General features: G+C 25.5%; 1 protein-coding gene across 2 annotated transcripts in view; it reads left to right on the top strand.

Moving 5' to 3' along the window:
• The window catches only part of LOC145286157 (general transcription factor IIE subunit 1-like), a 249,632-nt gene extending 224,041 nt beyond the window's left edge, over positions 1-25,591 (top strand). The window contains exon 5 of one of the 2 annotated variants that reach the window (XM_080134929.1): positions 25,127-25,591. In XM_080134929.1, coding sequence (XP_079991055.1) covers positions 25,127-25,299 — 173 coding nt within the window. In that variant the 3' untranslated portion in view covers positions 25,300-25,591. The remainder of the gene's footprint in view (positions 1-25,126) is intronic. The other variant, XM_080134930.1, reaches the window with a different exon arrangement.
• Positions 25,592-26,405: the final 814 nt, after the last annotated feature.

Below are 26,405 nucleotides of genomic sequence, written 5' to 3'. Positions count from 1 at the left end.
TGATTTTCTAGCATCTTGAATAGATATTTTGGAAAATACAGGTTTTTCATTAACAGGTGGAAGCTGGAATAAATCACCAAATGCAACAATTGACATGTTTGCAAATGGATACACTTGTTTCCTAATATCACCAAAAACATCTTGCAAACGTTGGTGAATAAATGCTAATTGCAAGTGACTAACCATGCTTATTTCATCAATAATGAATAATCTCACATATCCAAGCATGGTTCTCAAACTTTTTATTTTATCCTTTGATAATGGTTCATATTTAGGTGTAGAACCATGCTGCACATTTAGTTGAAAGACTCTATGGCATGTAGATCCTTTCAAAATGTAAGCACTGACACCAGTAGGAGCACAAATAACTACACTGGGTCCATTGATGGCAGGATATGTGAGAGTAATTTTATCTGCCAGTGCATTGATCAGAAAAGATTTGCCCACACCCCCAAAACCACTAATAAATTTGAGAATTTGTGGACAATCGTCACAATTGCACCTGTGAATAGGGTTTTTCTCATTCCAATGAAGATTTTGTTGCTCAAGTTTGGAAATAATTTCATTATAAATTTCTTTTTGAATGAAATTCAATTTTTGCTCATTTTCTAAAACTTGAGCTTCAGTGACATGTCTGATTTGAGGCATATTTAAATCAGCTTCATTTTTATCTGCCTCTTTAGCCATATTAGGATCGCAATCAATTTGATCATCATCAGCGTTATTTTCATTTGCATAATTTTTAGATTTTTGCTCTATTTTTTTGCTTATTTCAATAGCATCTTTAATTTTTTTCTTAATACTTTCATAATTTGTCATTTCAGACAAATATGGAGCATTTTGATAAAATGATTGCTCATATGATTTACAGCCATCAAGTAAATCAATTTCTTCTTGGCGCCAAGGTTTGAACAGCATCAACAAATTGTGATAATATCGTTCTTTTGTTTCAGAAGTCAATCTCACATTTGGCGTCTTTATAGCTTTTTCTTTCACTTTTTTTAAAAAGCCATGATTATTTCGCAGCTTCAATGAAACTTTCTCATCATCATTTGTGGAAGCATTCATTGTTCTTTCATAGTTTCTCGCAACATAGTACAAACTTTTATTTTCCATAGAATCAGGTCTATTCGGGTACCATGTTTCAACCATATTGCCATAATACAAATCTGTAGAATCAGGCTGCATTTGATCCAATTCTTCTTGTGGCAAAAATCTGCGGGTTCTATATTCAGGTATATCAGCACCGACCCACATTACAGTTGCAGAAGCTCCAAACAAGTGATGTCCCAACAGCTTATCAGCAACTTCATAAGCTCCTGAATCTCTTTTGGACAATGTATAAAGACCAGCGCTTTTGCATTTACCATAAAATGATTTTGATTGGTCCAATGACCACACACCTTCAGTCTCAGATGTTTCATATTTAGTCTGATAGCTGGTGATGTAATGGTTCAGAATCATTGAATTGTCAGAAATGTACTGCAAGTCAATATTAGACTCCCACATCATCAAAATAGCTGGGTTGTAAGCATTAATGTACTGCTCTTGTGAGCTTCTATTCAAATTATACAATTTTTTAATTTTTTTGCCACATTTATGTGACCTAACACTTTCTTCAATTGTGTTAAATTTGAAATTTCCAGCAGATTTAGGAAATCCATAGCGACAAATTGTGTAAAATTTATTTCTGACAAATTTTTTACGGTAACATGATCCACCACAAGTGTGTCTTTGCACTTTATTCACCAAATAGGCTAATTTAGGTGATTTAAAATGGTTGGGAAGTTGACAAGTAATAATAGATTCAATGAAAGTTTGGACTATTTTGTGTGAATCTTTGTCAGTCTCATCAAAAATAGGAGCATCTTTGCAGTACACTTTCATGTGTACATGAGGAGTGCCTCTGTTTTGATACTCTAATCGCCAAAAATAATGGGCAACTTCAGTCAGAGGGCCGTTTTTGTCAAGTATGACAATCTTCAAAAATGATGTGAATCTATGATAAAAATGTTCACTGACTGCCACAATATCATCATTATTTATTTGTCCAAATTTTTTAGTTGTATTATTCAACTTTTCAAGGAATTCGTGCAAATCTTTGAGGATATATTCATTGCAAGACAGTGTCAAAAAGAAAGTGGGTACTCCATAACACTCATCAAAAGCTTGCAAATCCGTGTATTTTCGAGCCCAAAATTCCTTAGATCCTCGCATATTTGCCATCATCATCGACAAATTGCCTTCCAGTTGCTTATCATTATTTGTCAATCTTTTTTTCAGTTCAGCAACTGTTATTTTTGGCATTTTTGCTGTTTTCATTATAGCATAAATACCAGCATCAATGGCTCGTTTATCAGCTTTATCGGCAGAAAACATCAAATATTGAATATTTCTTCTGAATCTAGGATCACAATGGTTCAATCGATTTCTGATGTACATGTATGGTTTTACTTTGCCATATGGACGTTCATTTGAAAACATTCCAAATCTACCTCTTGTGAACAAATCAGGAAAACAAAACAATTCCAATAATGGGTCATTGTCAGTTAGTAATACTCCTTCAACTCTTTTTTGCCTGAAAATCGTCAAATCCTTTTCAGGTGGCAACATTGGTTGCATTTCAATGAGCGTGTGATGCTCATATGAAATCTGAGCCCCAGTCTGAGTCAGAAAATGATCCATTTTCAGACTATCATTTCGCCCAGTGCATGTGACAATTTCATCCAAGTTGGCATTTCGATCAATTTTAATGTCATTGTACAAGATATTGTTGTTTTTCAACCAATCCAAAGCTTTGAGAACTTTATCCATATTAACCAATGAGCGCCAAATAATATTTTTTTTGTTTGGCAATGTATCAACTATAATTTCAAGTAATTTATGATCATTGTTTGGCAATGTATTCATAGCATGGTTGATAGTTGTTTCCATTGGCATTGGCAAATGACTAGCTATTCCTCTGATAGCTGGGATCAACTGGCTTTGCAGTCCTTTAAACTTGTATGGCACCAATTTAATTATATTCATAAAGCATTTGGCTCTTTGAATAAGAAGACTTTCATACATATTCAAAATGGAGATTTCAGGTGGGATGTGATCAACTTGAAGACCATTAATCGATGCCAAATTTGGTACTTTTTTGTATGTTATCATATCCGATTGACATTTTTTGCATACAATACATGGTAATGTGTAATTTGCTTTAATAATGTTAAGTATTGTTTGAGATTTTATTTTATCCCAGTTGTCCCATTCATGCAATTCTGAATCTTTTTTGCGCATTTTGCAAATGTCACAATGATTTATTTTAAAATCATAAATTGCCTTTTGAAATTTTTTAAACAAATTGGCATATTTTGTTGTTACATAAACCTCAGTGTGAAATTCATTTTCATTTGAAAAGGATTCATTGTAAAGGTCAGAAATAGTAGCATCTCTGCTAACCTGGTAAATTAACTCAGTATATAATGACCAGTCACCTTCAAGTATTGCGATGTCATATTTGTTAAGCCATGTTCCAATCGACAATAATCGATATACTTTTCTGATCACTGTTCTCAGGTGTTGCGAGTGTGGTGACAAGAGTTTCAGCAGGGCCAGCTTGTCCGTGCAATCACTTTGGCCACAGCAATAAATTCTATCAGAATGCATACCTTTGCAACTTTGGAAACTATCCAATTTCTTCCTCATTTGAGCAATTGTCAAATTCGGACTCAAATCAGACAAATTGTTATGCAATCTTTTAGCATATTCCAATTTCTGAGCTGAGTCTGGACAGCCATCTTCGATTCTACACAGACGAGTCATTGATATTCTGTAGTCACTGTTATTAATTTGATTTTCATTGTTTTCATTTATGGGGACTTCAAATGTGTTTAATTCACTGCAATCACATTCTTGGCAATGCATAAATTTAAAATTGTGTCTTGACAACTGAGCCAATGGCACATATTCATATTTGCTTTTATCGCAAAGAAAGTGCTCATTGGTGAAGCAGTGGAACAAATTATTGCCCCAATAAGTCTGCAGACCGTCATTGTTGGCTTTTTCTACATAAGAGTGGATGCATCTGAAGTACTTCTTCAATTGGTTGATCATGAAGTTTCTCATGCCAACTCCTTCAATATATTTCTTGTTGACAGTGCTGAATGCACTTTTATTAGCCAATCTGCGTTCCTGTAGGTCTGTTATATTCTCTTTGACAATATTTTTGTATGACATAATCATTTTCCGCATTATAATCATTTTTTGCATTAATTCATTATAACATCTTCGTCGTTTTTTAATTTGTCTCATATTTCTAATCAGAATGTGTCGATGAAAATTAGCATCTTTGCTTGACATTTCGAATTTGCAAGTAAATTTAGATGCTGTTTTTCTATGTTTATTTTTATATTTGCTATAATATGCTTTTGCACAAATTTTTTCTCTATTTTTTTTATAATATTGGGCCATTTTCGCATGCATTTTTTCTCTATTTTTATTGAAATATTTTTTATTTGACTCTTTTTGCTTTTTTTTATAAGTATCATTATTTACCGCCTTGAGTTTTTTTTTATAATTCTGAACTCTTTGTTTTATTTTATCTTTATTTTTTCTATAATATTCAGCTTTTCTAGCTTTTTCAGCAATTTTATCATATACTTTTTTATTGCCATCATTTGCATTGGTGTACTCCATTTCATTTTGCTTATCAATAGGTCCTGGGTTAATTTCGACTCCACCAATGATCAGAAGCATCAGAATAATAGATCTGTTTTTATGCATAATGTAGCATTTATTGTGATAACGAGGCTTACATTCGAAATGAATTATGCAATTTTTAATTGTGAAATATAATTTCTATTTCATAAAAGATATATTTTAATTAAATTTTATCTTGTTCACAGTGAAAATAGAAAAAATATAATCACATATTACATTTTTATAATTATGAACATAAATACAATTTTAATGACTTTGCAATGCAATATAGTTGGCAAAAATATGTCAATTATGTGCAAATTGAACAAGAAACGAGTCAGAAAATGTATAAAAATGGTCAAACAAGTGGTAGGAGTGACAAGCCTTATGCAGTGTCTTGACAAGCTTGAGTTGTCTTTTCCTGTTCTGAGTGCCCTCACTCTCAGAAAGTCTGTTCTTGGCGATATTCTTCCTCTCTTTCACTTGCTTTCTCCTTGCTCATATCTCTCTCTGTTTGTTCCTGAACAATCTATCACTCAGGCTTTCTTTTACTTTGACTCGATCCTTCCTTTTCCATTACAATCTTTTATATTCCCTCCTGCGTCACTCTCTTTCTCTCTAATTAACAGTCTGAGTCTCTAATTGTCACTTTGTAGTCTCAAGTCTCGGATGATCTGAATGAGCAATATAAAAAAAATAAAATAATTAAATAAAGGTCAACAATGAATAGTAGAGAGAACTGAGAAGTATTGAGAGTACTATTGAGAAGAAGAAGAATCGGTCAGGGAGGTGGAAAATAGGGGCAGTGAAAGGGGGGTGGGAACATGACGAAGTGAAAAAGTGGAGGAATAGTGACGTTGAGGTAGGGGAATGGGGAGAGTGATAAATAGATTGTAGAAAATGAGGGGGGGGCGAATGTATAGTAAGGGTGTGCAGTAGGTGCAGTAGTAATATATACATACATGTGTGAAAGGAGAATAAAGATAAATAAAAGAAATGACCCCCAGAATAATATAATACCCTATAAATTTGTCATTTTAATCTAACTCAGCCTATCATCAAAGAAAATGACAAAGATGGCTTTATTTGCTAAATCGTTTTAAAAACTTGACTGTTTATTTCGTTTCTTAGAGTCTTCCAATTTATTTATCGTCTGCTAATGCGTTATTAATCGGTGATTTTTTGGTGGGCGTTGTTGAGCAAGAATAAAAATATGAGATTTAAACTGTTGGGGCATTTTTGACAACTTCTGTGCCCTTGGGGGCGAAATGGGAAGTTTAGAAAACATTTTTTTTTACTATGTAAATCTATATAATGATTATTGTCGTAATATTACTTCTTGTTAATTTTGTACTTAGGTAAAAATGTGCTTCTGCATTTATGTTACCGTTGTTACACGAGTATTTGTTACACCCTTATAGTAAAAATGTTGGTGATCATGCACTTATTGTACCTATTTACTATGCCTCCCCACGGGACAGAGTTAGACACCAGGGTCGTTTTTTAACGCGGAGAAAAGGTACAAAAATAAAAATTGTCTCAGTCATGACGGATTTCTCCTCCACCGAAAGAGAACATGAAATGGAAGTGCAGCATCTGAAGAACAGATGCACTAATTGTAACACACTATTATTTTCTTAATAATGAGGTTAGGACATTACGTCGTCGCCGGCAAACTTGCGAAGAAACGATAAGAAATATCGAAAGACAAAAACTGGCTGTAACATATTCTTGCATTATTTACAAAAAGTTGTAAATAATGCAAGAAAATGTTACAGCCAGTTACAAAATTAAAAATGATAATAATATATTCATAATATATTCTTGACAGGCCACAAAATCACCGCAATACCACATTTACTCCGGGGAGGGGGGGTCCTACGTAAGTCCCAGGAATTTGTATAAACGAAGTTTAACCAATTACGCATAACTATAAAAGAAAGTAAGAATTTTATTGACACAGCATTTGTAAACAAACAACAAAAAAGTTGTAAATAATGCAAGAAAATGTTACAGCCAGTTAAAAAATTAAAAATGATAATAATATATTCATAATATTCTTGACAGGCCGCAAAATCACCGCAATGCCACATTTACTCCAGGGGGGGGGTCCTACGTAAGTCCCAGGAATTTGTATAAACAAAGTTTTACCAATAACGCATAAATATAAAAGAAAGTAAGAATTTTATTGACACAGCATTTGTAAACAAACAAAAAAAAAAAAAATAGTACGCTTACCTGTTTTAAATAATGCAAGAAAATGTTTCATGTAAGGAGCTCTGCACCGCAGACATAAATAAACAACTTTACGGATGTGTGTTTGTTACAATTTAACGTCTGCTCATTCGGTAATAGTCGGTAATTTTCGGTGGGCGGTGGTGAGCATGGATGGAAATGCGGGATTTAAACTAAATTAATTTAGCAATGGTATTAATGTAACGGATAATCAAAAATAGGGGAAAAATCAGTTATGTAATATTTTACACAAATACTGAACAGTAGCCTCCCCTCTCTGTCTGTCTGTCTGTCTCTCTGTCTCTCTCCCTCTCTCTCTGTGTCGCTGTTATTATGGTAGTACGAATAGTGGTTTGTTTATGTTATAGTGGTATAAAAGAAAGTAAGAATTTTATTGACACAGCATTTGTAAACAAACAAAAAAAAAAAAATAGTACGCTTACCTGTTTTAAATAATGCAAGAAAATGTTTCATGTAAGGAGCTCTGCACCGCAGACATAAATAAACAACTTTACGGATGTGTGTTTGTTACAATTTAACGTCTGCTCATTCGGTAATAGTCGGTAATTTTCGGTGGGCGGTGGTGAGCATGGATGGAAATGCGGGATTTAAACTAAATTAATTTAGCAATGGTATTAATGTAACGGATAATCAAAAATAGGGGAAAAATCAGTTATGTAATATTTTACACAAATACTGAACAGTAGCCCCCCCCTCTCTGTCTGTCTGTCTGTCTGTCTGTCTCTCTCCCTCTCTCTCTGTGTCGCTGTTATTATGGTAGTACGAATAGTGGTTTGTTTATGATAAAGTGGAAAACTCTTATGAAACTAAAATCCGGCAATTTTTATTTTTTTTAATAACGGTATTAGTATCAAAATATCTGAAAATGATATCTTAAACTAAACAGAAGAATGTCAAGGTAATTATTGTACTATTTCAGAAAATGTTCAATAAGTATGTCTCAAGTAAATTAATTTTTTATTTTTTCCACCGGTACCCTACGTTGGATTACTCAATAGTAGTCTCTAAGTAACATTTTGTTTGTCTCGCAGTTACTTGCGAGACTAATATATATATTAATTTTAATATATATATTAATTTTAATATATATATTAATTTTAATATATATATATTAATTTTAATATATATATATAATTTCAATATATATATATTAATTTTAATATATATATATTAATTTCAATATATATATATATTAATTTATATTAATTTCAAAATATATATATATTAATTTCAATATATATATATATTAATTTCAATATATATATATATAAATTTACAATATATATATACATATATATTTCAATATATATATATATTAATTTCAATATATATATATATATATAAATTTCAATATATATATATATATATATATTTTAATATATGTATTAGTTTAAATATATATATTAATTTCAATATATATGTACATATATATTTCAATATATATATATATATATATTAATTTCAATTATATATATATTAATTTCAATTATATATATATTAATTTCGATTATATATATATTAATTTCGATTATATATATATATTAATTTCGATTATATGTATATATATTAATTTCAATTATATATATATATATATTAATTTCAATATATATATATATATATTAATTTCACTATTCATATACATATTAATTTCACTATTCATATATATATTAATTTCAATATATATATATATATTAATTTCACTATTCATATACATATTAATTTCACTATTCATATATATATTAATTTCAATATATATACATATATATATTAATTTCAATATGTATATATATATACATATATATTAATTTAAATATATATATATATATACATATATATATTAATTTAAATATATATATATATACATATATATATATTAATTTAAATATATATATATATACATATATATATTAATTTAAATATATATATATACATATATATCTTAATTTAAATATATATATATACATACATATATATCTTAATTTAAATATATATATATATACATATATATATATTAATTTCAATATATATATATACATATATATATTAATTTCGATATATATATATACATATATATATTAACTTTAATATATATATACATATATATATTAATTTCAATATATATATGCATATATATATTAATTTCAATATATATATGCATATATATATTAATTTCAATATATATATGCATATATATATTAATTTCAATATATATATATACATATATATATTTATTTCAGTATATATATACATATATATATTTATTTCAATACATATATATCAATTTCAATATATATATATATATCAATTTCAATATATATATTAATTTTAATATTAATTTTCATTTAATGTATATATATATTATTTTTAATATATTAATCTGCATGTAATATATATATTAATTTTAATATAATATATTTTAATATATATATACATATTACTTTTAATATATTTTAATATATATATATTAATTTTAATATATATAATGATTAATTTTAATATATTTTAATATTTATATATGTTAATTTTAATATAATATATTTTAATATATATATATTATTTTTAATATATTTTAATATATATATATATTAATTTTAATATAATATATTTTAATATATATATATTAATTTTAATATAATATATTTGAATATATATATATTAATTTTAATATATTTTTATATATATATTTATATTAATTTTAATATAATATATTTAAATATATATATACTAATTTTAATATAATATATTTTAATATATATTTATATTAATTTTAATATAATATATTTAAATATATATATACTAATTTTAATATAATATATTTTAATATATATATATATTAATTTTAATATAATATATTTTAACATATATATACTAATTTTAATATAATATATTTAAATATATATATTAATTTTAATATAATATATTTTAATATATATATATTAATTTTAATATAATATATTTTAATAAATATATACTAATTTTAATATAATATATTTTAATATATATATATTAATTTTAATATAATATATTTTAATATATATATATTAATTTTAATATATATATACTAATTTTAATATAATATATTTTAATATATATATATATATACTAATTTTAATATAATATATTTTAATATATATATATATACTAATTTTAATATAATATATTTTAATATATATATATATATATTAATTTTAATATAATATATTTTAATATATATATATATTAATTTTTATATAATATATTTTAATATATATATATTAATTTTAATATAATATATTTTAATATATATATATTAATTTTAATGTAATATATTTTAATATATGTATTAATTTTTATATAACATATTTTAATATATATATATTAATTTTAATATATTTATATATATATATATATTAATTTTAATATATTTTTATATATATATATTAATTTTAATATAATATGTTGTAATATATATATATATATATAGTAATTTTAATATAATATATTTTAATATATATATGTATATTAATTTAAATATGTTTTAATATATCTATTAATTTAAATACATTATATTTTAATATATATATATATATATCAATTTTAATATATATATATTAATTTAAATATATATATATATATATATATTAATTTAAATATGTATATATTGATTTAAATATGTATATATATATATATTAATTTAAATATGGTATATATGTATTTAAATATATATGTATATATATATTTAAATATATATATATATATTTAAATATATATATATATATTTTAATATATATATATATATATTTAAATATATATATATATATTTAAATATATATATATATATATATTTAAATATATATATATATATTTAAATATATATATATATATTTAAATATATATATATATATATATTTAAATATATATATATATATTTAAATATATATATATATATTTAAATATATATATATATATTTAAATATATATATATATATTTAAATATATATATATATTTAAATATATATATATATATATATTTAAATATATATATATATTTAAATATATATATATATATTTAAATATATATATATATTTAAATATATATATATATATATTTAAATATATATATATATTTAAATATATATAAATATATATTTAAATATATATATATATATATTTAAATATATATATATATTTAAATATATATATATATATTTAAATATATATATATATATTTAAATATATATATATATATATTTAAATATATATATATATATTTAAATATATATATATATATTTAAATATATATATATATATATATATTTAAATATATATATATATTTAAATATATATATATATATATTTAAATATATATATATATTTAAATATATATATATATATTTAAATATATATATATATTTAAATATATATATATATATATTTAAATATATATATATATATATTTAAATATATATATATATTTAAATATATATATATATATATTTAAATATATATATATATTTAAATATATATATATATATTTAAATATATATATATATTTAAATATATATATATATTTAAATATATATATATATATTTAAATATATATATATATATATATATATTTAAATATATATATATATATATATATATTTAAATATATATATATATATATATATTTAAATATATATATATATATATATATATATTTAAATATATATATATATATATATATATTTAAATATATATATATATATATATATATATTTAAATATATATATATATATATATATATTTAAATATATATATATATATATATATATTTAAATATATATATATATATATATTTAAATATATATATATATATATATTTAAATATATATATATATATATATATTTAAATATATATATATATATATATTTAAATATATATATATATATATATATTTAAATATATATATATATATATATTTAAATATATATATATATATATATATTTAAATATATATATATATATATATATATATTTAAATATATATATATTTAAATATATATATATATATATATATATATATATATATATATATATATTTAAATATATATATATATATATATATATTTAAATATATATATATATATATATATATATATATTTAAATATATATATATATATATATATATATATATATATATATTTAAATATATATATATATATATATATTTAAATATATATATATATATATATATATATATATTTAAATATATATATATATATATATATTTATATATATATATATATATATATATTTAAATATATATATATATATATATATATATTTAAATATATATATATATATATATATATTTAAATATATATATATATATATATATATATATATTTAAATATATATATATATATATATATATATTTAAATATATATATATATATATATATTTAAATATATATATATATATATATATATATTTAAATATATATATATATATATATATTTATATATATATATATATATATATATATATATATTTAAATATATATATATATATATATATATATATTATATATATATATATATATATTTATATATATATATATATATATTTATATATATATATATATATATATTTAAAATATATATATATATATATATATATTTAAATATATATATATATATATATATTTAAATATATATATATATATATATATATATTTAAATATATATATATATATATATATATTTAAATATATATATATATATATTTAAATATATATATATATATATATATATATATATATTTAAATATATATATATATATATATTTAAATATATATATATATATATATATATATATATATATATATATATTTAAATATATATATATATATATATATATATATATTTAAATATTATATATTTATGTACATATAAATTTAAATATAATATATTTATATATATATATATATATATATTTACTTAAATATAATATATTTTAATATATATATTAACTTAAAAATAATATATTAGAATATACATATATTTTTTTACACGGTGGTCACCACTTATTAAGGCCCGGAAGCCACTCAGGGATAAGGGTTATTGCAAGTACAATACGTCAGTGTGGAGATTTAATAAAGTGTTTATTTAAGGGGGTGGTTCATTAGGAATTTGTTAACGTTGGACTTGAAGACATCCAGGTTGTAGTATGGTGGGAAGCAGGCAGACCGAACAAGAGTTCCACAGTTCTAAGAAAGAATATATATATATATATCAATTTAAATGTAATATATTTTAATATATATATGTATATTAATTCAAATATAATATATTTTAATATATATCTATTAATTTAAATATAATATATTTTAATATATATATTAATTTAAATATAATATATTTTAATATATATATTATTGAAATATAATATATTTTAATATATATATTAATTTAAATATAATATGTATACATATATATATATTAATTTTTATAATTTTGATATATTTTAATTTTTATATTTTGATAGATTTTGATTTTTATGATTTATTTTATTAGTAATTCAATGGTGAATATAACATGATAAGTAATTCCTGTGACTTTATGAGTATTTTAGGATGTTATTACTATATTTTAATAGATATATATATTAACTTTAATATAATATATTTTTATATATATATTAATTTTAATATATTATAATATATATATATATTCATTTTTTATATAATATATTTTAATATATATAGATATTAATTTTAATATAATATATTTTAATACATATAGACATTAATTTTAATATATTTTAATATATATAGATATTAATTTTAACATATTTTAATATAATATATTTATATATATATATATATTCATATAATATATTTTGATATATATATATATTAATTTAAATATAATATATTTTAATATATTTTAATATATATATATTAGTTTAAATGTGATATATTTTAATATATATATTAATTTACATATATTTTAATATATATATTAATTTGCATATAATATATTTTAATATATATATTAATTTAAATATAATATATTTTAATATATATATATTAATTTAAATATAATATATATATATATATATATTAATTTTAATATAATATATTTTGATTTTTATAATTTTTATATGTTTTGATTTTTATATATTGATAGATTTTGATTTTTATAATTTATGTATATTTATTATTAATTCATTGGTTAATATTACATGTTAAGTAATTCCTGTGACTTTACGAGCATTTTAGCATGTTATTACTATATTTTAATAGATATATATTAATTTTAATATAATATATTTTATATATATATTAATTTTAATATATTATTATATGTATATTCATTTTTGATATAATATATTTTGATATATATAGATATTAATTTTAATATAATATATGTTAATATATAGAGACATTAATCTTTGTATATTTTAATATATATAGATATTAATTTTAACATTTTAATATAATATATTTAATATATATATGTATTAATTTTAATATGATATATTTTAATGTATATATAGTAATTTTGATATAATATATTTTAATATATATATATTTAGTAATTTTGATATAATATATTTTAATATATATATATATTAATTTTTATATAATATATTTTAATATATATATTAATTTTAATATATTTTTATATATAAATATTAATTTTAATATTATACATTTTAATATATACATTTATTGTAATATAATATATTTTAATATATATATAATAATTTTGATATAATATATTTTAATATATATATATTAATGTTATTATAATATATCTTAATGTATATATATATTAATTTTAATATAATATATTTTTATGTATATATATATATATATATATATACATAAAGTTAAATGTAATATATCTTATATATATATATATATATATATATATATATATATATATATATATATATATATATATAAATTTTTATATAATATATTATAATATGTATATTAATTTTAATATAATCTATTTTAATATATGAAGGACTCTCCCGTCACTTTCGACATATGATCTTCCACAACAACTAATAAGTTGCTCAGAAATCCACTCAGATGATTTGTTAATAATGGTGAAGGCTTTGTGTGGAACCAGCCATACTTTTTGGTATTATTGCTATTATTGCTAACCATTGTTGGTGCAGATGGCTGCCACAGGACAGAGTGTACAGTAGACCACGGGTTTTTACATCAGAGTTACCTTATCTTAGATGCATGTGGGAGAGATGCATTGTAGGTGCATCTCTTCCAGTGAATTAATGCGCCCGCAGGTACCAACCTAGAAAATTCTATGACTCGGTGATATATTCCAGGTTATGTATATTTTTGTTGTTGATTGTTTTTGTTTTACGTCATATCAACCCTTTTCTGGTTATTTAATGCCGAATCCAGTTATTTTGAAGAAAAATCTTTTAATAGAATATATTTGTTTTTTTTTTTTTTTTGTTTTTTTGTTTTTTTTTTCAAGTCGGTTTCTATTTAACTCATAGTTGGGACCCTAACAGGTACTACCACTCTGGATCAGAGTGGACCTGGGAGCAATGGCAATTAAAGGATGGTTACACACTCTATAAAGCCCACAAGCTGGAGCTTCACCATCGGATATACATAGTACCTATGTATATTTGGTAACCCATGCGTTATATATATATATATATATGTATCTCCATAAATCCTTCCCTCTCTAACAGACGGCTTAAATCAAAATAAGTAAATAAAATTTTAAATAAAATGAATTACATATAAAAACGCAACGAAAAAAATCGTCTTTAACAACAACATAAAATTGCTCCTGACAATGATCGATGATCGAAAGCGCTCGAGGGAAATGGCTGACAAAAAATCACTCGACAGCTAGCAGTATCAGAATTTTTTGTGAAAATAGCGAATAATTCCACCCCATCTTTCCAAGCTTATAACTCCTCGAAAAATGCAATTCAAGCCCTAATTTTTTTTTTCAATTAAAGGAGCAAGGACCAAGATTTCATTAAAAAAAAAAAAAAAAAAAAAAAAAACGTGTTTTTTTTTTAAAAAGGTTTTAAACTTCGGACTTTACAGGTAAAATTCGACGAGAACACGATGTCCGTTTTTTTTTAAATTTGAATATATTATGTATTGACCTTTTCTCTTCAATTTGTGAGTAAATAATTATGTACTTATCCGAGTCGAAATTAATTATTTTTAGACATTTACAAAATTGGAGGCGTGAATTATTCGACCCCCTGTCTTTCCAAGCTTATAACTCCTCGAAAAATGTAATTCAAGCCCTAATTTTTTTTTCAATTAAAGGAGCAAGGACCAAGGTTCCATTAAAAAAAAAAAAAAGAAAAAAGAAAAAACAAATAACGTGGTTTAAAAAAAGGTTTTAAACTTCAAACTTTACAGGTAAAATTCTACAAGAACACGAAGTCCGTTTTTTTTAAAATTTGAATATATTATGTATTGACCTTTTCTCTTCAATTTGTGAGTAAATAATTATGTACTTATCCGAGACTAAATTAAGTATTTTCTTTGTAATAGACACTGGGGGGGGGGGGAACCGTGAATAAAAAAAAAAAAACGTTTGTCTAAAATATTATATTCGGTTTATTGGAAAGAACATAAAATTTCACATTGACCCTGAAAATATCGTAAAAATAGAATCAATAGAAAAATTTTGATAGATTTTTAAAATTTAAAAATTTAAAAATATTGAGTTTAAAAATTTAAAAATATTGAGTTCGGAAAATTCATTACTGTTTAAAAAAAAAATAAAAATATTTTTATTACTTTTAAAACAACTGTAATAGTTTATTTTGGAAGTATAATCCATAAAGAAAATAAATAACTCACTTTTAACAGAGAAATTACGAGATTTTTATATTGTATTCGCAGTTTCGTGTTAGGGGTGTCAAAAATTCCTACAAAAATTCTGATACTGCTACTCGACAGCCTAATGCACAACGGAAACAAGAATATATATATATATATATCAGGGAGGGGGACGCCCGGTTTTGCCCGGTCTTGAAATAGATTTAAATATTATATTTTAATTTGTCCAAATGTCGATTATAGATCAATATATTATATGATCAATTATAGAGTCGTGATTTCAAAAGTATTTGGGTGCCATCAGCTAGAATCGAAACCGAAAGCAAGACTGTAGCATTCAAAAGCTGGTGACGTTACCACTGGACCAAAATGACACGCATATTAACTGATTAAAAATGAACTAAGATGAATGTACAAAAGGCATAATGATTTTTCAATTTTGACCCCTTGAAAACTATTGTAACCGGTTAAAGACCCATAAAGAACGGTCCATAAAAACATCCAATCATTTGAGGGCCCCTAGCGTCGCTCTGTGACTTCTAGTTTCGGAAGAGATGACGTTTCAAAATATGGAGACAGACATAGTGATATATATATATATATATATATATATATATATATATATATATATATATGAGGGAGAGAAGATGGAGTTAAGTCATCGTATGTATTTCTTTAAAAATTAAAGTATGATTTTGCCTGCATTATCGTAAGGCCGACTTTCTATAGATGAACCAAAAATAATCCCCAATTTCTCGATGGCATTCCTTGTTATATGTAAGTGATCACAGTTATAAAATTACACAGTTGATTACACACCCCAAAATGATTCAATTGATACTCTGTCTGTGTGTGTGTGTGAGGGGGGGGGGTACCCCAGAGCTACCTGAGCTGCTGCCGTTCTCTCCGATGTCAAGAATTTCAACTCATCTTAATTACCCTCCCCTCCCCTAACAAAAAGATGATCCTTCTTTTCTTTTGTTACTTTCGATTTTTTTTTTTCTCGTTTTATTGTTTACATTCGTTTTTTGTTTTGTTTTGTTTCTCCTACCTAAGATCCTTTCTATTGTGCTAAAATTGCGTTAATTAAGTGCTGGCAAAAATAGGAAGACGGAACCGTTCTGAGAGACTGGAAGTTTTGTTTTAAGTGGAATGAGCATTGAAGATGAAAACGTTTTGTAATACCCAGCCACTCCCACCCCCTCACGCTGCTACTTTTGTCAGAATAGTGGGGAAGATGTGGAGGGAGGGTCTATTTAAAAATCAAAGTGCTTTCGTTACAGTTACGGCAACGGGCTCCTTTTGTTAACACTACTGTTACAGCATTTGGATATGTTTTTGTGTGTGTGTGTGTGTGTGTGTGTGTCTCTCTCTCTCTCTCTCTCTCTCTCTCTCTCTCTCTCTCTCTCTCTCTCTCTCTCTCTCTCTCTCTCTCTCCGTCCGAAACTACGTTATTATTATTATTATAATTATGTAAATTAGATGGACATATCTATTACTAATGGAGATTTGGTATCTGTGTGTCTGAAACCCAAACTATACTCTTTTTCTTCAAGTGTCCAGTCTGGTCTTGCAGACATTCTTCCCTGTTCTCGATCTTTCTCATGAGCTCATTGTTGGTACTCTTTTTATTCGTTGCAAATTCGTATAAATTGTCTGCGAATGTTGTGTTGTGCGTTGTCTTCCTCTGCTCTTGTTTGCGCATATTTTTCCACTCCATAACAGTTTCTCTAGTCTGTCAGCCCTAATTATAATTAAAAATTGAGCTGTTTTTGTCTGATGATATTGAGAAGGGATCTCTTGTATCCAGCCGTGTCCATTACTTCTGCATTTGTTTTTCTTTTTGTCCATGAGACTTGCATGATTCTCCGGATGAACCACATCTTCACTGCTTCTAGTCGCTGTTCTGTGTCCTTCGTTAGGGTCCAGCATCCGTATAGAAGAACGGACCATACGTAGGCTCTCATAACATGTATCTTTGTCTTGCGGCGTATATTATTGTTCCTATTTACTTGCCTCCCCACGAGGGCAGAGTTAGACACAAGATCGGGATTTAATGTGGGGAAAGTCCAGCTCCCCAAAAAAAGGGGCACTCTGGATACAAACAAAAAATAAAAATTGTTTCAGTCATGAAGGATTTCTCCTCCACTGATCGAGTACAGAAAAGTGAAGTGCAGCATTAGAACAGATACTACACTGTGATCTTGTCACGATGGCCAAGGTAAAACTGCATTTCATGCTATTAAAAGTTGTCTCTTCTTGATGTCTGTGTCACACTTGCCATCCGAGATGATAGTACAACCATTTTTGAATGCACTTCATTATGCTATTTTTCAATATTCCATACGGTGTGGGTATGCGAGGCGTAGTGTTGTATCAGTTCTGTTGTCATGAGACTCCCTCTCCCATACATTAATTCTTCCCTTTCTTTTTTTTTTTTGGTGGGGGGAGTAGTATAGTATCTGTTCTGTGATCATCAAACTAGGTATGACACTAATTTTCGTCACTCATAACAAAATCTGGTCCTGGATATGACCTTAAACTATATCCAGTGGTGAGGGCCCCAGCTTGCAGGCTTTGGGAAGTGTGGAGCCACCCTTTAATTGCCATTGCTCCCAGGTTCACTCTGACCCGGAGTGGTAGTACCTGTTAGGGTTCCAAGTATGGGTTAAATAGAAACCGACTTGAAAACAACAAATATATTCTATTAAAACATTTTTCTTCAAAATCTTTACAAATATATTCTATTAAAAAAAATTTCTTCCAAATCTTTGGATTCGGCATTAAATAACCTGAAAAGGGTTGATATGCCATAAAACAAAAACAACCAACCAACCATAACAAAATCTGCAAGTAAAAACTAGTAAAATGAAATTAGTTCATCGTAATTTTTACTATATATTAAAGAAGAAGAAAAAGGATCAGGGTTTAAATCGCATATAAACATTATTTTATTTTATACTCCATAAAACCGGCGAAATTTGATTCAAATATCACAAAATGACAAATTTTTTTAAAAAATAACAATGGCGGTAGATTTTTGTAAATACAAGAAAAATCAGGCCACATTAAATTTTTAAAATGTAGGGAAAAAAAACTTTGTACAAATATGTATTATATCTTGTTAGAGTTTTGGCTCAATTATTAGTCAAGTGAAATATAACATTTACATACATTTCATATATGCTGATCAAAAAATAATAAATAACATTTTAAATTATAAAACAAAAACAAAACAAAATTCGGTTTGGCCTTAAAATGGCCCTAGAGTGGTAATGAAGCCATTAAGTACCAAACGAACAAACAAATTAGAAATCGAGTCTGTCAGCCCTAATTATAATTAAAAATTGAGCTGTTTTTGTCTGATGGTATTGAGAAGGGATCTCTTGTATCCAACCGTGTCCATTACTTCTGCATTTGTTTTTCTTTTTGTCCATGAGACTTGCATGATTCTCCGGATGAACCACATCTCCACTGCTTCTAGTTGCTGTTCTGTGTCCTTCGTTAGGGTCCAGCATCCGTATAGAAGAACGGACCATTAAGTACCAAACGAACAAACAAATTAGAAATCCAAAACTTCCCTTAATTCATCCTTACATACATTCTATGAGCAATATTGCTGACAAACGGGAGAAGAATTGTTGTTTTCTAAGTTAAAATCTGTCCATCTAGAATTTATCATTGGCTAGATTTGATCTTGAAGTAGTATTTTTAAGCTCCTTACATCTAGTGGCTTCATGCCTTGTCTGGAGCAATTTCCATAAAAAATAATATAAATATAATCTATGAGGAAAAGATGGATGTTTCCGTTCTATTCAGGCAGCCATCTTTTTTTTCTAACATAGCCATGAAAAATATGTATGATATTATCCAGGTGAAATGCCAGAGGAACCAGTAATTAATGAGATGAATTATATATATATATATATATATATATATATATATATATATATATATATATATATATATATATATATATATATATATATAGCATTCTTTCTTTTAAGCATATTTCATTGAATAAAATAGACATTTAATATCTACTAATTCGGATTTGGATCTCTTCCATCTTTCTAATTAATTTTCTTGCTTCTGGCAAAAACTGGCTGATGTAGTTGCCAATATGTACTGTAACCCAAGTACTTTCAGATCCATCTGAATTCATCATCAGGGATAATTAACCAAACCGGTTCTGGACAATTTATAGAAGTCTTTATATATATATATATATATATATATATATAAAGACTTAAATATTTGCGTATATTTTATTAGAAATTGATTGGTTAATAAAACATGTTAAGTTATTCTTGTTACTTTACGAGCATTTTAGGATGTTATTACTATTATTAAAACTTCTTTGAGTAATACTTTTTTTTTTTGTTTTAGTTTTAGTTTATGATGCTTCTAATATTTCGAGTTTATGGTCGTTAGTAGTGTGTCCGAGAAAATTAATTAGAAAAATGGAAAGGATCCAAACCAAAATTAGTAGATATGAAATTTCTATTTCATTCAACAATGAAATACAAATCATATTTTCTCCGGACAAAATTAAATTTGGCTGTCTTCAATATTTTTAACGATGGATTTTCAACTTGGATTATTCAGATGCGCACCTGTTCTTGTTCTTTTCATCTACAACTAATAACCTCCATTCTAGTGGATATTTTTATATACTGTTGGTTGTTTTTTGTCTTAATGTTGAACTCTGAATTAAATATATACGTATGGATCTATATATGTAAATACGTGCTCTTATAGAAATGTATATGTACCAATTAGCTGTATACCTATATACATCTAATTGACTTTTCCCTCAAAATATTCCTGGAAGAACTCTTCACATGAATTGTTTCCCTATTTTATATTCTTATATTTTTATATTTTATGACTAAAACTCATAAAAATTTTTGTTTCATCTCATACATTAACCATCAAATGCATAGAAATGCTAATATGTAGTGTTTCTATCTGATTATTTTGATAACAATTTTCCTCTGATGAGAAGAATTAGCATTCTTTGAAAATTCGCGGATTAAGGATTACCTAACACACCAGTTTTGGAGTATTCTGCCGAATAATAGAACTAATTTATATATATATATATATATATATATATATATATATATATATATATATATATATATATATATATATATATATATATATAATTAGTTTTTCTTTGAAAAAGAAATCCAGCAGAGTGCTAAATTATAAGAAAAATCCGAAAATAAAGCGTATTTATATATATTTTTTTGTTTACAGAAAGTTTTTAGATGAGGCAAGTCATTGATACTGTCGGTTTCAAACCCGATAATTAGTATTGATATGGTATCTAAAACGGTTCTAATTATCGGGTTTGAAACCGACGTTACCAATGACCTGTCTCATCTAAAATCTTTCTGTAAACAATATATATATATGTGTGTGTGTGTGTGTGTGTGTGTGTGTAGAGAGGGTTTATAGTCAATTGAAGTATTTCTGAATTTCCGGCGTAGCGCTACCGGAAGTGGTGACAAGGCAAATCAGTTCCTTCACATTTTTCTCTCACGCCTATATCTCCCTGTGCATGTACGCCTTTTTATTACATTTTCGAATCTTCCCTGTTCTTTTTTATTTTTTATACTTTCCTAAAATATATATTTATTATATAAATTCAAATAAAACAACTTTTATTTTTAAAATTAAAGAAAAAAAAAACGTATTTTCATAATTTCATAAACATTTATTTGAAATTTTATAAAAAAGATAACCTTTATTTATTTATTTTTTTTGTTATTAAAAGTACAAATAAGGACTAATTGTGTTATTTTTATTTAATTATTTTTTTTATAATTTTGTTAACTTTTATTGTATATATTTTCAATAATGTCCTGTCATATTTTATTGCCATAAATCGCTTCGTGTTATAAATACTGAAGAACAATAAAGTGAAGGAACTAATTTGCCTTGTCACCTCTTCCGGTAGCACTACGCGGGAACTTAGGAAGTACGTTAACAGACTATAATCTTTGTGACCGTGTGTGTAAAGTTCACATTATGTTGTGTTAATATGTGAAAGACAAGTGTATCCTAGCACAGTTATCTTTTAGCAAGTTTGTACTGTTTATGGTATCTGTAAATCTTCACGTTAGAATTTTATTTATATTTATTTATCTTTTTCTTTTCTTTTTTTTTTTTTGCTGGAGTAAATCTGATATTTTATTTTTTGTTTTGTTTTATATAATATTATTTAATTTATTTTAGAGTTAACACGATGCATGCATGGAGCCCGTGCACAAAAACATATTCTTCATTCGCATACGCGTTATGAGTAAACTAGCGGGCGTACCCGGCGTAGCCCAGGTGTGTGGTGGTGTAGTAAGGAATTGGGGAGGGGGGGGGGGTAAAAAAAGTGGTAGTAGCGAGGAGGGATCAAAACCACAGTGAGTAGTTTGGGTGAAGAGAGGTGTTTAAAAAAAAAAAAGTGATAGTGTGCAGACAGGCTCGAAACCTTGACGCGAAGGTGGAAAAGAAAGCGAAAGAAAACGTGGCATTTTACCGATAGGTAAAATGCCACGGAAAAAGGGATTGAAAATCGTTCTAATTTAGCGATAAAAAAGTTGACATGCAGAAAGTTAAGTGAATGCGTTCACGCAGACGAAGAAATGAAATCACGCAGTAAAGTTTGGCTGTAAGCCAGTTAAGCCTTCAGCTTTCCACCGTCGTGGAGGAAATCAGCTACCCCAAAGAGGGGGAAGCTCTGGCAGTGTCTTAATGAATAGCAATTGTCTGATATGAAGGGTATTCCCCACAGTGATCAAAGCTGATTGCCTTCAAGGCTGCTGGTCACGAAGGCCAGCGATTCCCTTTTTATACAAAAAAAAAAAACACCAACAAACACGCAACAGAACGAAATAGCGTGAATTTTATAAAAGTCGATCCAAATAAATTCAGAGGCGACGTCTATCTGATTCTTAAAAAAAAAATCTTTTTTTCAAAACTGACCCCCTCCCCTTTTTTTATAAGTGGACACTGTACACTGTGAATTAGGAGCCAGATCTAAGCATCCTAAGTGAGAATTTGGGCAGGAAGATGTTTGTTCACGTTACATTTAAATTTCTGCATGTTGTAAACCAAGCATAGATATTATGCTATCTGATTCTTCAAAATAAATAAATAAACATTATCCCCCTTTTTTATTTTTCTCCCCAAATACATACTAGAAGGTGGTGACTAACGGTAATGCTTTCCTCTTTCAGTAGAATTTTTGTTCTATTAATAATGTTCCAATTTTCATAGTGCTGTTTTCTTCTAAGAGCAATGTTTTCTGGTTATTTCAGAGCAATGCATTGAAGGAATATAATTACTTTACCTACGGAATTATATTTGACAACTTTATTCAAAACAACACGAAACTAATGCTATAGGTTTATCGTTTCACGGATCATCAGAGTCTTTTCCCAGCTTGGGTGTAGGTTTGTTCACATTACATTTAAATTTCTGCATGTTGTAAAACAGCCACAAGGATGTAATAGTGTGGTGATGGGACAGAGGCTGGAGTTTGGTAGGCAGTGTGAAACCTATTAGGTTAAGGACCCTTTGTTTTCACCTGTCCAAGAGGAAGTAACTAATGGACGGTGCAGGTGTGATAACAATAATCTTTACATGAAATTTTCGACGAGCAATCTATTCGATGAGAAGTGTTTTTTTTTTTAAGGCTAATAAAAATCTTTTCTGTGAAATTTCCTCCTATGAATAATGTATATTTATCATATTCATACAATTATATTTCACAAAATTTATTTAGCATTAAATAATTAATAGATGGTTCATATATTGTAAATCAAGCCAAACCAAGCCAAACCAATCTTTCCCTGCAATCATTAGGGCTGTGACAACAGCATATTCTTTTAATTATTTTGACTCTCGAGTATATATCCAACACAGACTCAGTTAATCAACCACATCACTCTATATAAACCACATCACTCTATATAAACACACATAAAATGTAAACTGATATATACTCGAGAGCCAAAAGAATGAAAAGAATATGCTGTTGTCACAGCCCTAGTTATCAGTTACCCTTTTCATTCATTTTGTCACTTTTTTTTTTATTGTATATCTTCCAATCTCTGTAACACATTCAAATTTCCATGCTTAAACATTGGAGTCCAGGTCTGAGTGCTATAAATTCCATTATGCAAATCAAACAAAAGCTTGATGACACTATCTTGCATGTCCACTTCCATCCCCACACCTCATAATGGAAGTTACACGGTATTTAAGTAACAAAAACAGATAAGAAACAACTAAAATTCATTTGTTTTTCGCATATTTTGTGTGAAATTAATTTGTCCATTTATTTATTTTCAGTGGAAGAGATGGACAGTGGAGATGAGGAGGAAGAGGATACGATGGTCAGTATTGGAGACATGCGGGTACCACTACATGAAGTCACCGATGACATGGTAGCCAAGATGACTTCTGAGGAGAAAGAGAATTATATCCGCCTTGGTCAAGAGCTTTATTCACATATGTATGAATGAGAGAGAGAGAATGTTGTTGAGAGAGACAGAGAGATGATGCCGGATCATTTGAAGAGAATAATAAAAAAAAAAAAAAAAAAAGAATTGAGTGTTACTGCCCTGTGTGAAAGAAAGAAAGCAAAAATGCATTTTTTCAATCTTTTATTTTCTTCATTTTCATCTCAAAATGGACCATCAGTAAAAAAAATGCTGACAAAAGAGTAAGATATTTTGTATCATTCACACTCACACACTTTCAATAAAAGTTTTAATATGCAAAGTATTAAAGCAACTCCAAAATTAAAAAAGATAAGTGAATTCCACTGAAGATTTTTTATCATAATGTATAGATTTTATAGATGAGCTGTTGTCATCAAAACCATGTGGTTTGCGGTATATACGTGTGAATTGAAATCACTGGAAACCACAGGTCAGTCTGGTCTATAAATTTAATTTAGAATTGAAATAACTCAAAATACTTTGAGTCTGACTTAATAATTTATTTCGGCCTGGATCTTCAGAAGAACAACAGAAATCTGTAGTTAGTCTGAAGAGCCTGTTTTGAGGTAAAATAAATCATAAAGTCAAACCCATATAGTGTTTTGAGTAATTTCAATTCTAACTTCACTCTTGCTCTGTACCTACATTGAGCCCTCTTACAAAAGTATTTCTCTCAAGGATGATACATCATACTTGGATCTACTATATATATATATATATATATATATATATATGTATATATGTGTGTGTGTCTTATAGAAGATATGTATATGTCTCTGTGTGCGTCGTACAGAAAATTTGAACAACATTGGTACCATCGTTTTCAAATCCAAAGAAAGGAGTCCAATATCTGATCGCTTATGTCAGACTCTCTTCAGCTTCTGTGTAAATCTGTTTCCCTGATATTTGATTGCCAAAATAAACACATATAAGCAGAAGCTGAAGAGAGTTCGACATAGTGGTGATCATATGTTGGTCCCCTTTGTTTGGATTCAGGATTCACAGTGCCTCTGATTTTCTGTTGCACATATATAAATAAATATTATACACTTATCTTTTTTTTTTTTTTTTAATAATCGAGCACTCTGTTGAGGTTCTCTCCCATCAATCTTACATAGGAATATATA

This window comes from Euprymna scolopes, chromosome 10 (genome assembly GCF_053919585.1).
Source record: "Euprymna scolopes isolate OS-2025 chromosome 10, ASM5391958v1, whole genome shotgun sequence".
In the NCBI taxonomy this organism is placed as follows: Eukaryota; Metazoa; Mollusca; class Cephalopoda; order Sepiida; family Sepiolidae; genus Euprymna; species Euprymna scolopes.
This window is presented reverse-complemented; position numbering and strand designations above follow the sequence as displayed.